The sequence below is a fragment of the Oncorhynchus kisutch genome, unplaced genomic scaffold (assembly GCF_002021735.2).
Source record: "Oncorhynchus kisutch isolate 150728-3 unplaced genomic scaffold, Okis_V2 scaffold4078, whole genome shotgun sequence".
In the NCBI taxonomy this organism is placed as follows: Eukaryota; Metazoa; Chordata; class Actinopteri; order Salmoniformes; family Salmonidae; genus Oncorhynchus; species Oncorhynchus kisutch.
Window position 1 is genome coordinate 160,325 of NW_022266023.1, and position 19,792 is coordinate 180,116.

Genomic DNA, 19,792 nt, shown 5'->3' on the forward strand with positions numbered 1-19,792 from the left:
CAAATCTCGAAATTGAGAAGATTCGAAATACTGCTAGTTTTTAATTAACTGCCTTTTTCATCAGCATGCTAGGTTATTCCACAACACTTCCGGCAGCAACTCACCCCAACGCTAGACGTCACATTTGAATGGAATCAAATTTTTTTGTTATGTCTTATACTTCCTTGTGTTGTGTACTTCTTATTTTACCATTGCGTTACTTAGATTATTTTTAGCCCTTGGTGGAGAGGTACTGTCTACTGATGTGTGCTAGCCTTTGGGGAGTAACAAGTCATTTATAAACATTTATAAAGTGTATATATAGTGAACACTTTAGATTAGGGGCTATTAGTGAGGCACTGAGGTATTAGTAAGTACATGTACTCACATTCATAAATGCACTCATTAATAAATACACCATTTGTGACATTTATAAATACATTTATAAATATGTATATAAATGGTGAGTCAAACCATTAATCAACCATTAACAAATGCCTTGACAATAACTCCTTTAACTGGTTTATAGTACATTAGTAGAACATTATTAATCATTTACATATTGTGATCATACTATGATCAAACACCTTATTAGTAAGTCATGAACAAATCATTTAAAATAGCGTTTATAAATGTGTAAATAACTATTTATAGATTTCTTATTGACATTTACAAATGTAGGAATAATGATTAATAAATGGTAAGTAACTCTTTACAAACAATTTATAAATGGTATATTAAGGGACCTTAATATAAAGTTTTACCGAACATTTTGATCCATCGATGAGACTTCATCAATACAATCCATTATCATTCATCTCCTAACTCATGTATCTCTATGACATATAACTGATGTGCTCTGTTTTTCCTTCCTCAGCCACCGTAACGCTGCGGTGAGGAGCTGCACTGCTCAGCACCTGGAGAGACTGGCTGAGGTCATGGGGACAGGCTTGTCTCCTGTCGGGGAAGAAAGACCTCACTGACCGTTTCTTGATTGCCGTCAGTAAACTGGCTGTGGACCCTTCACAGGAAGTCAGGTGGGAAGTTCCTCCTGTAAAGTAGCTTGCTTCAACATAACAGTTAAGGCCGGGATTCAACCATGGCTCGCTATAGCACTAGATCGCCGACAATGCAGCTTTTAAAGGTAATTTAGGTCTTGAGTCAACATCTGCAGCATTTACCACGAATACAAATTGAAATTGACTTTAAAAGCCACATTGTCGTCTGTCTACAGCATCTATGCTAAAGGGTGTCATGGATTGAATTGCAGATTTTAGGTATTCCAAAACAACCACAGGTTCTCTTGGAGGGGAATAGTAATTGAAAACAAAAAGGAAAAATTATAAACACAAGTAAGTGCTACGTGGCATAGGACAATCCAAGTCCAGGCACCCATGTGGGTTTGAAAGTTAAAAAGCCAAAGCTTAGCCGGGATGTTTGGCCGGGAGGGATGTTCTTCTCCCATCGCCAACTAGCGACCTCCTGTGGTGGGCAGGGTGCAATGCACGGACACGGTCACCAGGTGTATGGTGTTTCCTCCGACACATTGGTGCTTCCAGGTTAAGCGGGCATTGTGTCAAGAAGCAGTGCAGCTTGGCTGGGTTGTGTTTCGGAGGACGCACGGCTCTCGACCTTCGCCTCTCCAGAGTCTTTACGGGAGTTGCAGCGATGGGCAAAGATTGTAACTACCTATTGGATACCACGAAATTGGGGTAAAAATTAAATTACATTACAAATCTAAATGAGTCCAAATATTCCGTACCTGATTCAGTTTCCTTCCATCTGTTTGGTGCCATGAGCGCTACAGCAACACCGCTTAACCAAATAAAGGTCTCTTCCTGGCGCACACTTGCCTTTATAAAGGGTAACAACACCCCAAAATCGACATGTCTTCCGTTTTTCCCAGACCTCAAAAGTGGTTCCCTGCTAGGGTTTTAAACATTGTCATGGACATAGAACATCTAATCGTGTTATATTTCTATTAAAAAGGTGTACTTTTGAGAGCGAAAACCTGCAGAAGCAGAGACAAACGGTCGACGGGGGAAATGTTAACGGAGAATAGGGGGATTTTTTTTGGGGGGGGGTATCAGGCAAAAGGGATTTTACATGAACATTAGCTAGCTAAATAAGGTTAGCAAGATGCTGCTACACTTGACCGTGGTATTTGTTCATGTTTAGCAACTCCCAATTAGCGCATTCCTCTAGGACAGTCACTTGTGCCTGAATTCAACAAAAAACCAACAACTATTCAGTCAGTGTTAAGAGCAGTTGTTTGAAACCAATCGGAAAGGCAAGCCAAGCTTCCGTTAGAGAAACACTCTTGGAGGTGGGGGAGCAAAAGACAGGTAGCCATCAGACCTGGGTTCTGTATTTGTTACACTTAATTGAGCTTGCCGAGCACAGTAGAACCAATGGAATAGCCCTAAATATGCAAACCATGCCCATCTGGTTCTCCAGATTGAATTGAAGAATACACCTGAAGTCGTAAAATGTCTAACTAGTAATTTGTTATGCTAACTATCTAGCAAGAGGTTGCATAGCAACATCATCAACTTCCGGTTGACAGGTGAAGAGCTAGTACACGCGACTGAAAGCATACTGTTCGTTTACAGGTTGGAACAACCTATTTCGTATGTTTTTGCAGTCCTTTTTTGGAACCCTATAAGCTTAAATGTTGCGGCATCCTGCAGCACATCTTGCGTGGTTCCGCATAATTCTATGGCACGTTATTTAAGTGTCAGCCAAGACGCAATTTACCACAATCTGCCACCATCTACCACAAACGGTGGCTGCATAAGCTCAAAACTTTCGAAAGTAACTGTACATCTGACAACTTTATCAGATGTAACATTTTACTGGTTGTCTCAGATAAAAAAAACACTACTACTTTGTTCTCCTGTACCTCTTCTGCCTGCCTGTTTGTTTCCTCTAGATTCTCCCCTTCCATCTATGTCCCCATCTGTGGCAAAACCACCCCCGTCTCCTTTTCCGAACATTTTCCACCAAAAAATGTGTACAGTCTTGTAGGTAGACTCATCACTGATCCTTTCACCTTCATCCATCTCAGACGTACTCTCATCTGGGCTACCTGCACAGCCTACCTCAGTACAGATGTGCAGATCCACCAACCAAACGCACCACTACATTCACTTCCGAAACCGAATGTTTTTGATCGAACACAACATTTTTTAAATAATAATAATTCAATGTCCAAAGTCAGATTCCGCACTCATCTGGTACATTGTGATTCAAACTGTAGCCCAAATGAGCGTGCTCTGGTATCAATGCTCATCGGGAGAAGTCCTCAACTTCAAAACGTTGTTTTCTACAGCAAAGCTGGCTTACCTTACGTATTCACTACTGCACTTGTTTATTGCAATTGAATGGTAAAAACACATCCAAGAAACACCCACATCAAACCACACCCCCAAGACAATTCTTGTTTGCCTTCAGTCATGGCCGCTAGCATTTCTTAATGAGCATTGATGAAAAACAAGAGCTGTGCTCGAATACCCACACTAACATACTGTATACTACATACTTAATGAGTATATACTGAATACTATATATTATTAGTTCATTTTAGTATTCTGTAAACGAACAGTATGCTTTCAATTGCGCGTTCTAGCTTTTCACCTGTCTACCGGAAGGTGATGCTGTTGCTATGCAACCTCTTGCTAGCTATCTAGCATAACAAATGACTGGTTAGACATTATACGACTTCGGGTGTGTTCTTAAATTCAATCAGGAGTTCCAGAATGCGCTCATGAATTCAGAGCTTTGTCAGATTGTCTGTTTGTAAATTCAGAGCAGAGTAGACAGCCAGAGCGAATTTACGAAAGCACCAAAATGTCCATTGAGAACGCACAATGACTATACCATTTAGCTAAGCTCAGAATGACGGGAATAATCACGTCAAACATTGGGTAGTTAGTTAGATAGCCTATAGTTATTATACTGTCAAGTTTGATCTATAAGTAGCCAACTAACGTTAGGTATCTAGCTAACAACATACCGGTACATACTGCTGTACTGATACGCTATGTGGTTCGTAAGACCAGTGTAGCTAACAAATTGTCAGCCAATATAACGTGTAAGTTAACTTATTTAAAAAGTAATTACTTTATTACATTGCTCAACATTTTCTTAATATTTGTCATAATTAGTTAAAGCAATGAATTTGTATCCGCTCTCGTTGTACTTCGACTGCATATTTTCCGCCATTTTCAACAAATCTGGAAACGATGTGAAGCCACGCCCATTTCCTGAAGAATTGCATTATTGGCCCTAAAGTACGGAAACAGTGTCCTCTTCGTGTATTTCTCATATTTTGGCGAATTTAGTACGACATCCTGGAACATTTGGCATACTAAATATATCCATAGTATTTTTTTATTTCTATTTTATTTCACCTTCATTTAACCAGTTAGGCTAGTTGAGAACAAGCTCTCATTTACAACTGCAACCTGGCCAAGATAAAGCAAAGCAGTTCGACACATACAACAGAGTTACAGATGGAATAAACAAACATACAGTCAATAATACAGTAGAAAAAGTCTATATACAGTGTGTGCAAATAAGGAAAGGATAAGGGAGGTAAGGCAATAAATAGGCCATGGTGGCAAAGTAATTACAACATAGCAATTAAACACTGGAATGGTAGATGTGCAGAAGATGAATGTGCAAGTAGAGATACTGGGGTGCAAAGGAGCAAAATAAATAAATAAATACAGCAAGGGGATGAGGTAGTTGGATGGGCTATTTACAGATGGGCTATGTACAGGTGCAGTGATCTGTGAGCTGCTCTGACAGCTGGTGCTTAAAGCTTAGTGAGGGAGATCTGAGTCTCCAGCTTCAGTGATTTTTGCAGTTTGTTCCAGTCATTGGCAGCAGAGAACTGGAAGTAAAGGCGGCCAAAGGAAAAATTGGCTTTGGGGGTGACCAGTGAGATTCTCCTGTTGGAACGTGTGCTATGGGTGGGTGCTGCTATGGTGACCAGTGAGCTGAGATAAGACGGGGCTTTACCTAGCAGAGACTTGTAGATGACCTGGAGCCAGTGGGTTTGGCGACGAGTATGAAGCGAGGGCCAGCCAACGAGAGCATATAGGTTGCAGTGGTGGGTAGTAAATGGGGCTTTTGGATCGGAGATGCTTAATGTAAGTTTGGAAGGAGAGTTTACAGTCTAACCTGACACCTAGGTATTTGTAGTCCACATATTATAAGTCAGAACCGTCCAGAGTAGTGATGCTGAACGGGCGGACAGGTGCAGGCAGCGATCGGTTGAAGAGCATGTATTTAGTTTTACTTGCATTTAAGAGCAGTTGGAGGCCACAGAAGGAGAGTTGTATGGCATTGAAGCTCATCTGAAGGTTAGTTAACACAGTGTCCAAAGAAGGGCCAGAGGTATACAGGTATACTATGATATATTTATACAGGTATACTATGACCAATAAGCATACTAAATACTCAATTCATGTCACAAACAGTACAGTTAGTGCGAGTATTCGAACACAGCTAAGGCCAAATCAGGAAGTGCAGTCACCTTTTAATCCTGAATGACAATTGTCTTGCCTCATAGAGATAGATACATCTTCTTAGGGCTGATCGATGTGACAACAGCCAGTGAAAGTGCAGGGCGCCAAATTCAAAAGAACAGAAATCTCATAATTAAAATTCCTCAGACATACAAGTATTTCACACCATTTTAAAGATACACTTCTTGTTAATCCCACCACAGTGCCTGATTTCAAATATGCTTTACGGCGAAAGAGAGGAGTCACAAAAATCTGAAATAGAGATAAAATGAATCACTAACCTTTGATGATCTTCATCAGATGACACTCATAGGACTTCATGTTACACAATACATGTAGGTTTTGTTCGATAAAGTTATCAAATGTATATCAAATGTATATCAAAAGAATCTCAGTATACGTTGGAGCGTTATGTTCAGTAGTTCCAAAAACATCCGGTGATTTTGCAGAGAGCCACATCAATTTACAGAAATACTCATAATAAATGTTGATGAAAATAAAATTGTTATGCACAGAATTAAAGATATATTTCTGCTTAATGCAACCGCTGTGTCAGATTACAAAAAACCTTTACGGAAAAAGCAAACCATGCAATAATCTGGGTACGGCGCTCAGAGCCCAAACAAGCCAAAAAGATATCCGCCATATTGTGCAGTCAACAGAAGTCAGAAAAAACATTATAAATATTCACTTACCTTTGATGATCTTCATCAGGATGCACTCCCAGGAATCCCAGTTCCACAATAAATGTTTGTTTTGTTCGATAATGTCCATCATTTATGTCCAAATAGCTACTTTTCTTAGCGAGTTTTGTAAACAAATCCAATCTCACGAAGCGTGTTCACTAGGAGCAGACGAAATGTCAAAAAGTTCCGTTACAGTCCGTAGAAACATGTCAAACGATGTATAGAATCAATCTTTAGGATGTTGTTAAAATAAATCTTCAATAATGTTCCAACTGGAGAATTCCTTTGTCTGTAGAATTGCGATGGAACAGAGCTCGCCCTCATGTGAACGAGCATCACGAGCTCAAGGCATTCTGCCAGACCTCTGACTCATTCCCCTCTCATTCGCCCTCACTTCACAGTAGAAGCATCAAACAGGTTCTAAAGACTGTTGGCATCTAGTGGAAGCCTGTTGACATCTAGGAAGTGCAACATGACCAATATCCCACTGGGTCTTCAATAGGGAATGGGTTGAAAAACGACCAACCTCAGATTTCCCACTTCCTGGTAGGATTTTTTCTCAGGTTTTTGCCTGCCATATGTGTTCTGTTATACTCACCCTTCAGAGCGTGTTCTATCCACATATACTAATGATATGCATATCTTAGCTTCTGGGACTGAGTAGCAGGCAGTTTACTCTGGGCACCTCTGGACAAGAAGATAATAAGAAGCCATAAGAAGATAAAAGACTCATCTATGTATCTGTGCCAATATAGTGTCTGTGACAGCATGGGCAGCGCCATTGAGGCTATCTTCATATTAAAGTAGTAACATTTCTTCTTCACAATTGTCTGAGCCCTTCTGATGACCCGATTGGACATGACTTCAACAGGGTCACCAGTAGGGCTCAGCCAATGAAGTTGGTAGTCCCACCCAGTTGACTACATTCAAATTGTGAAAGTGCATGCAAATGCAGCATTTTGGCCATTAGAGGCCAATATCTTTCTCTCTGTCTGGGCTACAATTGTAGACGGTTGGGTAATTATGCTTTTCACCTGTGAAAGGCTGTTGTGCTGCTAATGAGGGAGTTCTATTAACCTGAGCCGAGCGGTGAGGGCGGAGCACCCTTCTAAAATTGAACAGTAGCCTTACATTTAGGTTTTTGTCCTAACACTACACAGCTGATTCAGATTAACAAAGCTGGATGATTATTTGAATCAGCTTTGTAGGGCTCGGGGAATAAAAAGAGAATGTGCAGGCCTTTGGGGTTCAGGTGACTGAGTGTGGGAAGCCTTTGTCATAGGGTAAAAGTTGCATACCCCTGGGCTGTAGGCTGCACACTTTGGGTCAAATATCAGGTTCTGTAGCTGTGTATTTCATCAGAACAAATCTGTTCTACAATGATTATTTTCCTTAGCTCAGGGTAAGTAGTAGCAGGCCTAGGAGAGTCTTATGCGACGCAAACATTTGAGCTGTGTTCTTCCTCCTTTTAATCATAATAATTTGTCAAATGCCTTACAGGTTGTTTTGCCTATTGATGGCAGCTGTGGGCATACAAGCACAACAGACACCTTCTATAAGTATGCATTTTGTACCTTGCAAATTTAAGCACTAAGCGTTTGACAATTTTTTAAAATATTTTTTTTAACTAACCTTTCCTATTCCAGATGACCTCAACGCTGAATGCCTTGGTAACGTTATTCGTTTGAGTGTCGCTCCTCTTTTTGAAGATGTTGATGCTGTCTTCAGTGAGTTTGCCTCTTATGATTTTCTTTCCTTTCATAATTCTTGGCTTGATATTGCTTGTCAACTATTGTGTTCACACCATCTCCATCCCTTCCAGATGACACACAAATCATAAACCTGACGCCTGGCCTTGCTACTCAGTGTGGATTCAGCTTTAAATTTGACCCCATGGGGAATGCCATGTTTTTTGCTTCTCTTCAAAACTGCTTTTCCCAAAACATGGTAACCTTAAGAACCGTAGTGTTTGCTTGTACTTCAAATGGAAAGTTTGCCTTTCAGTGTCACTGCATTTGCAACTCATTCTGTAGCAATTTTATTTACCTTTGACATGGAGTCATGCTGAGACCAGGCTCTTTTACAGATGAGCCCTGTCTACACAAAGATACAAGTCAATATTTGCATCACTAGATGGAAAAATGAAATAACTGAACCCATTCTTCAGTAAAAAGGTTCTCAATAAGCCTGAGTTGCCGAAGTCCGGTTCCAGAAACATTGACGCAGTTTTAATTAACTCTGTGGATATCAAAAGGATCTCCATTGTTAGCCACCCTTTGGTCTGGTATCTCTTACCTCTAAGTTAACGATGACGTAAGGTACAGCAGAAGTTTATGGAGGGCTTTCAGAGGGCCAGCCAACTTTCTGATACAGACTGCAGTGATGTGAACTATTGAGCTCTACTCCTGTAGTGTGGCTTCAATACAGTGGCAGCTGCATTCATATAGCCCATTTTGCCACAGTCTATAACTTGCATGAATGTCACCGGATGTTTTTTTTTTTGCTATATAATGAAGGCTTTTTTCCCTTCCCCCTTCATTTTAGGATGATAAGATGTTCAGCTTGGTCATGCAGTTCAGGCTGCCAGGAAACCACATGACTGAAGACCCTGTTTATAGAGTTGGCAAAACCTGTAGCTACACCCCCTGGACCTCCCGAGAGATTCTGTGCGACCGCAACTACATGGAGGCAAGTGAGCAGAGCATGCCCCAATGGACATGTTTATAGTCCCGCTTGTTGTACTGCCTGTATAAATGATCTGTCTAGAGCTACAACTGTCCCGTGTTTCATTTCTTCTGCGACACAACGTAGAGGTCTTGACTCTCTCAATTCCACTCGCGTCTTCAAAATGCACATAGGAGAACTTTAGCCTATTCTCAATGCATTTAAGGAGGCGAGTGGACAGATTGAGAACTGGCCCTTGATTTCCTATTGTATGGGAGGGAGAAAATGCATAGGGAATAATGGCCTTTCTTCTCTAGGTGTCTGTCAGAAGGACTCTTCCAGACATCCAAACCATCCCCAAACAGCCCACTGGGGGCCCGAAAGCAAGGAGCGGCAACTTCCGGAGGGGAGCTGAGGTTTATATATTTCAGTTTCTGTAATTTCACTACAAAATGACAGGATGGCGCTAAACAATGTGCGTTTGTTGACAATTTTGTTTAATTCATGTTTCCATTTCCTGAGACAGGCTGTTGCTTCAGGATACAAAATGACAGCAGTCGTCTTTAGTCCTAGCAAGAATGTCATGAATGTGGATGAGGTCCAAAGAAAGGGCTATGCAATAGCCAACACTCCCACACGGCTGGTGTTAAGAAGCCCTCATAATGCAGAGGAGACATACCTCCAGAATGTAAGCTGACCTCCATGAACTGGGTCATGTTCAGTAGAGCAAACATTTGGAAACGGTGGCCCTACCTGAACTCTGCAACATATTGTTAATACGGTGTGTCCTACTGAACACTGCCCTGGTGTGGTTGCCCCCTGAACAGGTAGCTGGGGTTCCGATGCGGGTGCTCTCAACCTCAACCTTCTTTGAGCAGAAGTGGCTGGTTACTCGAGTAGATGCCACGGCTGTTTGTCCAACACCAGGTTGAGTGTGAAATAATTTAAGAGCCTATAAGCCCAGTTCTTAATTGGCTCCAGACAAGACATTCATGTAGTGTTCAGTTGGGAAAATGTTTTGGTGAACTTTTTCCAAATAATGGCACAGTTTTCAGTTGCAAAATGTTCTGTTTTGATGTGCACTTGGCTTCTTGTGTCACTGCAGAGGCAGTGGCCTTTACTCCAGAAGTGATCACCTGGTACATGCCCAAGCACATAGACCCACTTTTCTCCTCTGATGCCTTCACCATGTTGGAGGTGTACATGGGAATTGACGCTAAGAGGCTGGACACTGAGGAAATGGCTGCCAGAAACTACTCGGTTTTAGTCACAGAGGCTCATATTATTGTTGAAATTCCGGTGGGGGCGGTTGGCGGCTACTTCAAGGTCAGCATTGGATGAGTAAAATGTTCCTGTTTAATTTCAAAGTCTTATTTGTAGAGCCCTTTATAGTATAGCAGTTGTCAGTGCTTTTCAGTAACCCTTTACCATCTCTCATGGGTAAACTCCTAGAAACGTTGTCTTGTGTAAAACGTTTCTTATTGAGCAATTGTTTGCTTAACCAGGCTAATATACAATGGTTTGCAAAATTGTGAGAATTTTGCATAAAATTACACTTAAACATACTCTACCTCTTGTCTTTGCAGTTTGTCCTTTAGCCGCTTGAAATTTCAGACCAAATATCCACACTAAAGTATTGTTTACCTGACTTTTTAGGGAGGCGGTAGCTTTGCCACTGTCAACTGAATGCAAGCAACACTCGGCTGCTGTTTACATATTGCGCAAGTGTTTACTTTGCGTGTCAGTTGCTTTGAAAATGCACACTGCCAGAAATGCAAGTTGACAACCATACACCTACCAGCTTTCTAAAGTCTGGTAACCAATACTTTCCTTTGGATATTGTGTCTTAAATTACGAGTGGCAAAGACAAGTGGTAGAATAATTGTATTTAACATTCTGGCTTATAAGGAACATTTACCTGTTTTTGCACTCAAATTGTATATTACAGCCTGACTGCATCACTCGTCTCCCTTACAGAGCCATATTCAGGATGACCAGTACTTTGTCACTTACACCATTGAGCCCATGCTTGAGTTGCTGTGGATCGAGGAGGTCGCACACGAGAACACCAGCTATAAAGTCCTCTTCCCTATCACAACACCTCCGATGGCCAGGCCTCCACAAGTTCGCAACTGTGAGTCTGGTTTAGTTAAATAGTGCCTATGGTAATTTGGGATGCCTGGGTTGTTCGTTAGGCACAAAACAGAAAATGTACTGAAACGGGGAGGCAATACCTGGACTTACCCAATAACAAATGTCAATTTTCAACTTCCATTGTACCGCATTTCAAAATGGTTTCCTTTGTTTGCCAATGAACAGACACGCCCTTAGACACAGTTCCTGAGCAGGCAGTGTTTGTGCTTGAGTTGGGGACCTTCAACCTTGATGTGGAGCTGCTGAACATCACCTTTCCCACCATGGTGCTAACTGTTGCAGAGTGCAACGCCAGGGGCTTCAATGTTCAAGAGCAGAGATCCCCGGACAACACCTTGAAGACCTTCAGGATGGAGGTGCCCTTCTCAGACCCGGTGGTCTTTAAGGAGGTGTGTTTCTGTTAAATGCAAAGCCACACGCAGTGATTTGTTCATGCCCTAATAAGTGGGCCACCAACAAAATATAAATGGCACAAATGTACTTTGTATCCCTCATTTACTCAAGTGTTTCCATTATTTTGGCAGTTGTATGCATTTGATTTAGAGGAATAAGTATATAGTTTGTTTTAATAGTCCCCATATGTACTTAGTTGTCACTTGATGTTGAATAGAGTTCTGTTGCAACAATGCTGACCAATGCTTTTAACTTCACTACAGAGAAGGGCGGAACAAGGTGTCACAACCTTCACTCTTCAGCTGATCTACGGCCTGGTCATCTTTCCAGAGTACGCTCCTTTCTCTCACTCTGCCGTTGTGGACGCTGTACTGCTGGACATTGGTATGCCTCTGGACTACGCCAAACTACTGTTGAATGGTTTCCTCTCGTTAATGATTGCCCTGAAGGGAAATTGGCAGTGAAAGACCAACTAGCCATACTGTAGGGTTTTCCTATGCGGTCTTTCTACAAAGAAAATGTTAAGCTTTAGAGTATTTGGACCCAGTTTCCCTGTTCCTGATTTGCCAGGATTGTGTTTATTCAGTCCCACCGTAGCAAAACATTTTGCAATCTAAACAAGGGTTTCTTCTTGGACCAGTTCAAGTAGTACCTTCCTGTTTTTTGTGCTTAAATAATGAACACAACCCTGTTTGTCCTTGCAGTGCCACCCTCAGTCACTGGCAACTGTGATCAGGAGAACTTCCACATCACTGTGGACTACAGGAACCAAGAGCCCTTTTTTGTGGTCTTGGTTGGCAAGCGGCTGCTTAACCATGAGTTTGCTCAACAGTATTTAACAGAGGGCGACACAGACTTCACCATCACGTTGCCCTTCTCTTCGCCGGACGCAGTGTTTGAGGTACGACGCTCTCCCAAAACATGTTAACCTAAATTGCTGCAGCTAGCCTTGCATTACTTACCCTGTATACATGCATACAATATTGGACTAATGAACTCTCCCATTGGTTCCCAGTCGGTTCACTCGTCCTCTGTCAGGAGCAGACTGGATGTGGCTCTGTTGAATCCTTACAACAACATGACCATCAAATACTTTTCCCTGGCTTGCAGCTTCCTCAAAACGCTGACTGGTTGGTTCTCAAACAATTACTTACGATAAATTGTCGGTTAACATGGTTACCAAACCTGGGTTCCTTGCAAATACCGTGAGTCTAAATGGTAGTGCCAGATGGGCATGGTTTGCATTTTTGGTGCTATTCCATTGGTTCAAGCTCAATAAGTGTAACAAATACAGAACCCAGGTCTGATGGCTACCTGTCTTTTGCTCTCCCACCTCCAAGAGTGTTTCTCTAACGGAACGATGACTGCGCTGGCAGTGAAGGTGGAGTCTGCTCCCGGTCTGAACCCCGGTCAGCTGACCCTGAGCGACCCCGCCTGTGGTCCCACCTACAGTGACGATCGCTTCGCCTACTTCCACTTCACTGTGAACTCCTGTGGCACCACCAGGAAGGTAAAATGACTATTACCCTGAGGTGATGTGTATTTATGGACTGTTTGCTTCTGCAGGCTGTAATAAGCAATTCCCCTCTACTACATAGTTTATCAACAATGTCATGCTGTATGAGAACGAAATCTCCTTGCCAGATGAACTTGAGGTGAAGCTGAATGCCACGACGTCTTCAGAGGAGGAATATCAGTAAGTGCATTACGCATCACAATTGTAGCTATTAGCTTTCATAAGGTTCACTTTTCTTCATCCATTGCTCAATACTTTGTATACAGGGAAAATGTGCCTCTACTACCAGTGTCCACTCCACTGCTTGACGTTTCCCCTATTGAAGTTGCTCACATCCCTTTTTTAGGTTAAAGGTTTCCTGCTACTATGTGGCCAACATCACTCGCACATTGGCCTTTCTGACCAGGCCGCGTGACAACGAGCCTTTTGCCGAGACTGGGACTGGTCGACTAATGGTCAGAATGAGACTCGCTCAGGGTAAGCGTGCACAAATTCAGAATTTCAACTTGACCCCTAGCCTCTAAAAGAATCTTGGAAGGTCTCCTTTACAAAACCATTCCCAAAAATGTAAGCCTTGTGATCTATTACTCTTGCGTTCTGAGATCTACAGGTGTGGCTATTTGTCAGAAGCCTCTAGTGGGGGGTGGATAGTGTTGGCTATAAATGGCTTGTGTTCATTGGGGCACAACAGATATGATAAACGAGCATTTCTTAATGGACAAGTTCAGATGGTGCCCACTGAACACGACCCCCGGTTGCCTTGTTCTGTGTTCCAGACGCCTCGTATAACACGTTCCACCAGGAGGAGGACTATCCAGTGGTGAGGTACCTTAGACAGCCTCTGCACTTTGAGGTGGAGCTGACCACGTCCTCTGATCCCAAGGTAGCGCTGGTGCTTGACCACTGCTGGGCCACCCTCAACGAGGACCGTGACTCCCGACCCCGGTGGAATCTCATCATTAATGGGTAACATGTTGTTTTTGGGCCTAAACAAGTGTTATTCCACAGGTGTGGTTCCTGAGTAATTAGCAACCTATCATGCTTGGCAGGCCATTTACTTTGGCTACCGTGGCTATGCCCCCATCCATAGGTCGAGTGGTCACAATGCTTAAAAACGATGTGAGCCATGTGTGGTCTGTCACAGATCTCCACCCAATTTCACATGCTTGTTATCACTGAGTGGTCCCTGCAGCGTATCATTGGAACGGAACGTATGCTGCATCCATCGACTCTAAACCGCGTTGTCTGAAATCATCTAAACGATGTTGTGGTGTTGAGAAATGAAGTTCTTCACAACTTTATTCCAGCTTTGCTTGTAAAATATATCAATGTTAACGTTATCATCTAGTCTAAATAACAGGTTGACTTGTTTTACAGTATGATGCGGTACAAGGGAGCCATGTAAATCTAGTATAGAAAGTATGGCAGCCATGTTTGTCAAGCAAGAACTCCTAGAATGCTGTTCACTGCGCCCGTTGCCTGAGATCTTAACTTAGTTTGGCCACTTCAGCACGTGATAATGTTTGTACTTGTTACGGCGTACACATGACAAGTAGTTTACAGGTAACTATACAAAACGCCAATTGTTGTCACCTAGCACGAAAGCTAAACAGAGTTGCAAGATATAGCACAATCCATTATTGGGGGGTTAAGTCCTTGGGGGAAGGTATTGTGAAGAGGATGATGCAGGAAATATTACTAAGAACTGGGAATTTATCAACAATAAATGGTGAGGCAGACAGTTTTTTTTTTACTCCAGTTGAGATCACCATAAGTCTGACAGACGCTTACGTGATAACCCGACTGCATTGTATGGTGTTAGCTCATATTCAGTACCACCTTCAAGTGTTATACACATGTGTCCATTACAATCTAGGCAAGAATCAGAAAGCATGAATAAAACGCTAAGTACATTATACTTATGGTACGATGCAGTAGAAACGACAACCCGTGACACAGAAAATAAGGCACTTTAATAGGAATACACGCATGTCCACAGTTATTTGTAAGGAACACAATAAATGTTCAAGGACTGTATACTTGATCTGGGGAAGTGCTTGGGCTTTCTTTTGAAGGAAAGTTTGTCCGGCTCATTAAATTCTCAAATATAAATGGTCTGCAACAGTGAAATGGGCTACTTTTGTGAATGAATGAGGCAAAATTAGAAGTTGAAACGGCCTCTAGAAAATTAGCAGGTAGTGTGCCTTGGTCTGAGGTCAGCGCGGGTTAAATGTCCACATGTTGGAACGGTGAGTGCATTCTGACATCACGCGCATAAAATCAACTCCCACTGGGGCGACTGTTGAAGATATTTGGAACTCGTGTGTGTGAAAAGGTTAATGTTGGCATTACCTACACCTTTTTACTCAATGTTATCCTTTTGGTTTGCTACAGTTCAGTGTTGTGCCAAGCTGATGGTCAGTCGAATGGAAATCAAGAGCGGCTGGCAAGCTTGGCTTGCCTTTCCGATTGGTTTCATACAACTGCTTTTAACACTGACTGAATAGTTGTTGGTTTTGGGTTGAATTCAGGCACAAGTGACCTCTTGTGTTTAAAACAGTTATTGCATTTAACCTAAAGGATAGTTCAGATTCCTGTGCAGCATGGATGTTTGTAACTGAATAGGATCAGTTGACAGGATCCCCAGAAGTTGATGCCGCTTTCAATGGAATTTCCTGTCCTAGAGGAATGCGCTAATTGGAAGTTGCTAAACATGAACAAATACCACAGTCAAGTGTAGCAGCATCTTGCTAACCTTATTTAGCTAGCTAATGATCATATTTAAAAAAAATGTTACTACATTTTTTTATTTGGGTGAGCACTTTGCCACAGATGGACATGCTGGCCTAATTTTTGTCAAGAATTTAAATTGGGTTACTATAGAAAAGATGACTTCTTTTTCCTACCTTGTAATGGGCTACAATGACTTTGCCCATGATTATGCACGCTGCAAATGACACTTTAATTTGCGGGTGCCTTTTCAGTATCTGGCTGCATGTTACACCAAGCAGTGTAGTGAAGCAACTTTATTTGTCAAAACCGTTCATTTGGGGGATCGGGTTTGCTTTGAAATCATGCAATTTTACCAATTTTATGAATTGGTATCAACCTAAATTTGGCCATGTGGACACGGCGTAACTGTTTATTAAATCAGCAATGTCATAGCAGTTTAAAAAAAACAGGCTGAAATGTTTTGTATATCATAGGAAAAGACACAACATTCACATGGCTGTGCACAAAATGGGTTGTTCAGATTTGTCACTTCAGCTGCAACTATATCGTTGTGCAAAATCCTTACTATCGTCTGTCAGCTCAAGTGATTTGTACTGGTGTGGGTGTTTCTCTTAATGTAACGTCTTCAGATTTCACAAATTCCTTTTTGCTAATATCTGGCAGTTAAACCGTAAAGGATAAACCTCCCAAAGATGCAAATTAAAAAAGTAGGCCTAAACTGTCAATGCGTAGGTTACTTTGTATAGTAGAGCTGCGCCCTTCACAGAAGTCCTCCATGTGGGTGTGGAATTTATTTTGTGACCAATTTTTCTCCAACAGCAGAAGAATTGCTCTGGCGCATTGCATGAAGTACTTGTGTTGCAAAATATGATTGCCTTGTTGATGATACCGACTGTCTATTCGGCAACTTTGGTTAAACCACGATCAATATTCTGGTCAGACTACAGGCGACCTTTCTGGATCATTTAGAATTTTAAGAACCATTTAGAGGGACATCTCACCTCATGTCAAACATGTATATTCTATTCCATTGACATCTGTCATTTAACAAGCCATTGCAGTAGACCAAAATAAATATTGTTGACGGAAAGCCCAATTTCTGTTCTTTAAAATAAAATAAAAACGTAGGATTTGGGGTGCCGAGGAAGCGGTTTTAAAGTTACCGTCTCCCGACTTAAACTCTAGACGGTAGAAATCTATTAAATTGATAGTCAACTTATTAACTTTACATCGTATCCTCCTTGCAGCTGCAAAAACCCCAGCCTTATGATTCAGTACTATACAAGTTGGTTTAATTGAATTACTAGCTAACTAAATAACACAGGCTAAACACACAGGTGACACAATGACAGCTTGTTACAAGGTATCTCTTCACACCCCCCACCGTTCCGTAAGGGACGCTTATCATTGATACATTTTTGAACACAAGAACCGGCACCAGCTTGGAGTAAAAGCATGAATGTATTTGTGGAAAGGTAGGTTGGTCTTCTCTCTGATTGGCTACATGAGGTTAATGTTGGTTGTCCGTGGCTCCAATGACTAGTCTTGAACAGAACTACAGGATGGATTTTCCTTTCACACGTTCTGGAAGATAGGCTAATCAACCCTGTCGCTGATTCCTCAGTGGGTGATGAGTAGGATGGTTTGGATGTGGTAGCAGAATGGTCTTTAAGTAAATTTTCTAGGTTAGGAAAGTTCCAAACGTCTAGCTTGCGCCTCACGGTTTTCTGGTCTAATGTTACTTTCTGTTACCATTCCTTTTATGCACTCAGAGATTAGCTATAGAAAATGAATGTCATATTGGTTTTTATTTTGTGATTTTTACTAGAAACGTGCTTACTCTACAGGTAGGACGTCTCTAGCCTTTACATTGTATATGAAATATGTTTTTTCAAGACAAAGGTGATTGTTGGGTAAAGCCTGTTAGCAAAAACATTCCTTTAGTTCATACTGGAGGGGGAGAACCCACTTCTGCTGTAAATTGATCTGATCCTCACAGGACATTCATGACACCACCACAAGACTTTGTACACAAGGCGGTTGGGGTTTGCAGCGTTTTCTTGTTCATAACTTAGTCCCTCTCTCTCTACACTGGCAGCTGTGAGAACCCCGAGGATCCATACCGTGTGGTCTTCCACCCAGTAGAAGCTGACGCCAGGGTCCACTTCCCCTCTCACGTCAAACGCTTTGAGGTCTATATGTTTTCCTTCGCCGAGGATGCGGTTGAGCAGAGTGGCCAGGTAACAAAGTTCACCCAACAATCTTTATTCTTTAATTTTTGTCAGTGGCAATCATCCCTTTAAAAATTTTTTTATTTAAATAACTGACACCATCAAATCTTTGATTCCTAGGTCTTTGTCCATTGTGATGTGGTCATCTGTGATGCCAGTAGTCCCACTGGCGGCCCCTGTAGTGGACAATGTGTGAATCAGGACAACCTGAAAAGAGGTAGGTCTTGTTTTATGCTTTTCAGACCCTGGCAGACCATAACTGAACTAATAGGTTCGCTCTCTCTCTCAACAGGTCAACGACATGTCAAAGACCTCTTTGAGGAGCGTCATGTATATGTTTCTTCTGGATACATTCTTTGGGTGTAATGTATTGTTCTAACATGACAAATAAAGTGTTCTATATAAAACAATCCTAACCGTTGGAGCTACCTTAACACCATGTCGTAGGCTTGTCATCTGACATGTATCAATCAACCCTTTTGTAAGCATGGAACTCAACCATCCACCGGAGGGAGATAAGTGTTGAACACTGTTGCAGTGTTGGTAATTTTCAACTGAAATTACAACTTTCCTTGATACCTCTCACTAGCTTGGTTTCCATCCAATATGGACATTTCTTCTTCAATGATATGCATGTCAATCTCATGGCTCAAATGGGAAGAGCATGACTTCATCGCTACTTGTTTGTGTAAGAAGTGTTGACAAGCTGAATGTACCGAGCTGTCTGTTTTAAACTCGCGTACAGCTCGGACACCCATGCATTCCCCACAAGACATCTCTTCACAATCTCCAAGTCCGATCTACAAAGGTAGAGCCATGAATACGTTGCAATCTATTCCGCATCAGGATAAGATTTCAACACACACCGTACGGAAAAGCGGGGACTGAAGACACTCCTTAAAGTTGCGAGCTTGCACCGTGGGACGGTTTCATTGCTCCAGACCACCACAAGGGGAGTTTACGCAATCATTATGCATTTGGGTCCCAAAGACTAATTTTGACACGAGCCACACTTGCCTTGTGGCGCTCAACGAAGATTGCTGACAAAACAGATGGAAGTTGTCTCAACGAGTCAAGCAAATGTACAATTTGAGAGGAATGTGATAATGTAGAGACGTGGCTATATATATTTTTGGGTCAAAATTCAATTACGAAAATCTCTATTTAGCTATTGTTAGGAGAATGAATTTGTCTTTCAGGGACTCCTGAGAACCAACAAACCAGGATGTTGTCTTGTGAAACAGTGGCTGTAAAGTATCTAGCTGGCTAAAGCATTGACTGTACAATTGTACGCTTGCCTTGCAATGCAGCTAAAGTAACATGGCTAGCTATTTACTTGCTTGAGTCGGATTAAAAATAACTGTTGCCGCTCTGGGTATGGACCCTAAAACGTAGTTATGAACTAATATTCATTCCAATCAATGACCCTCAAGTCTGAATGGCATTAATGAAGCCTAGAGTAGAACATACCTTTATTGTGCCAAGGATGCAAGACCTATATACACATGTATTTTAGTTAATACCACGTATGAGATTCCCATCTTGTAGCCTGTACATTGAATATATTCACCAATCATGTACTCTTCCTTGGCAAATAAAGGTGTGGTTCTGGTATGACAGACACTTTCAGTCATATCAAACGATGCGGTGTATGTATTACAATTATACACTTAAGTGTTTACTGCTCCTGGGATATCAATGATTACACATTGTAACTATACAATAGACTAAACATGATTGATTTGTAATTCATATATACAGGAAAAAAACGTATACATATCTAACTCCATTAATCTGAGGACACAGGATAGTATTCCAACCAGTGGAGAATGTGAAACACTTTATTGAAAGAAGTGCATTTTATAATATTATACGAGCTCAATCTTGGGCGGGCAGGTGGGT

The 19,792-nt window shown here is 41.7% G+C and overlaps 1 protein-coding gene across 1 annotated transcript; it reads left to right on the forward strand.

Annotated features, from left to right (window-relative positions):
- Positions 1-932: 932 nt before the first annotated feature.
- On the forward strand, positions 933-18,306 carry LOC109877931 (uncharacterized). Its single transcript, XM_031822165.1, has 21 exons — positions 933-1,016; positions 7,700-7,758; positions 7,846-7,926; positions 8,022-8,146; positions 8,744-8,887; positions 9,181-9,279; positions 9,390-9,551; positions 9,691-9,790; positions 9,969-10,189; positions 10,841-10,997; positions 11,183-11,406; positions 11,674-11,794; positions 12,115-12,311; positions 12,426-12,540; positions 12,751-12,920; positions 13,009-13,106; positions 13,273-13,403; positions 13,703-13,892; positions 17,758-17,899; positions 18,011-18,107; positions 18,183-18,306. Exons 2-21 carry the CDS (start codon positions 7,716-7,718, stop codon positions 18,254-18,256), a joined length of 2,691 nt encoding a protein of 896 aa, XP_031678025.1. The 5' UTR covers positions 933-1,016; positions 7,700-7,715; the 3' UTR covers positions 18,257-18,306.
- Positions 18,307-19,792: the final 1,486 nt, after the last annotated feature.

Excerpts from the sequence above, each read along its gene's own strand:
- LOC109877931 (XM_031822165.1), top strand. The coding sequence starts at position 7,716 with ATGGCAGCTGTGGGCATACAAGCACAACAGACACCTTCTATAA. Across the intron at positions 11,407-11,673 it reads ACCCGGTGGTCTTTAAGGAG|AGAAGGGCGGAACAAGGTGT; the intron begins GTGTGTTTCTGT and ends ACTTCACTACAG. Across the intron at positions 18,108-18,182 it reads TCAGGACAACCTGAAAAGAG|GTCAACGACATGTCAAAGAC; the intron begins GTAGGTCTTGTT and ends CTCTCTCAACAG.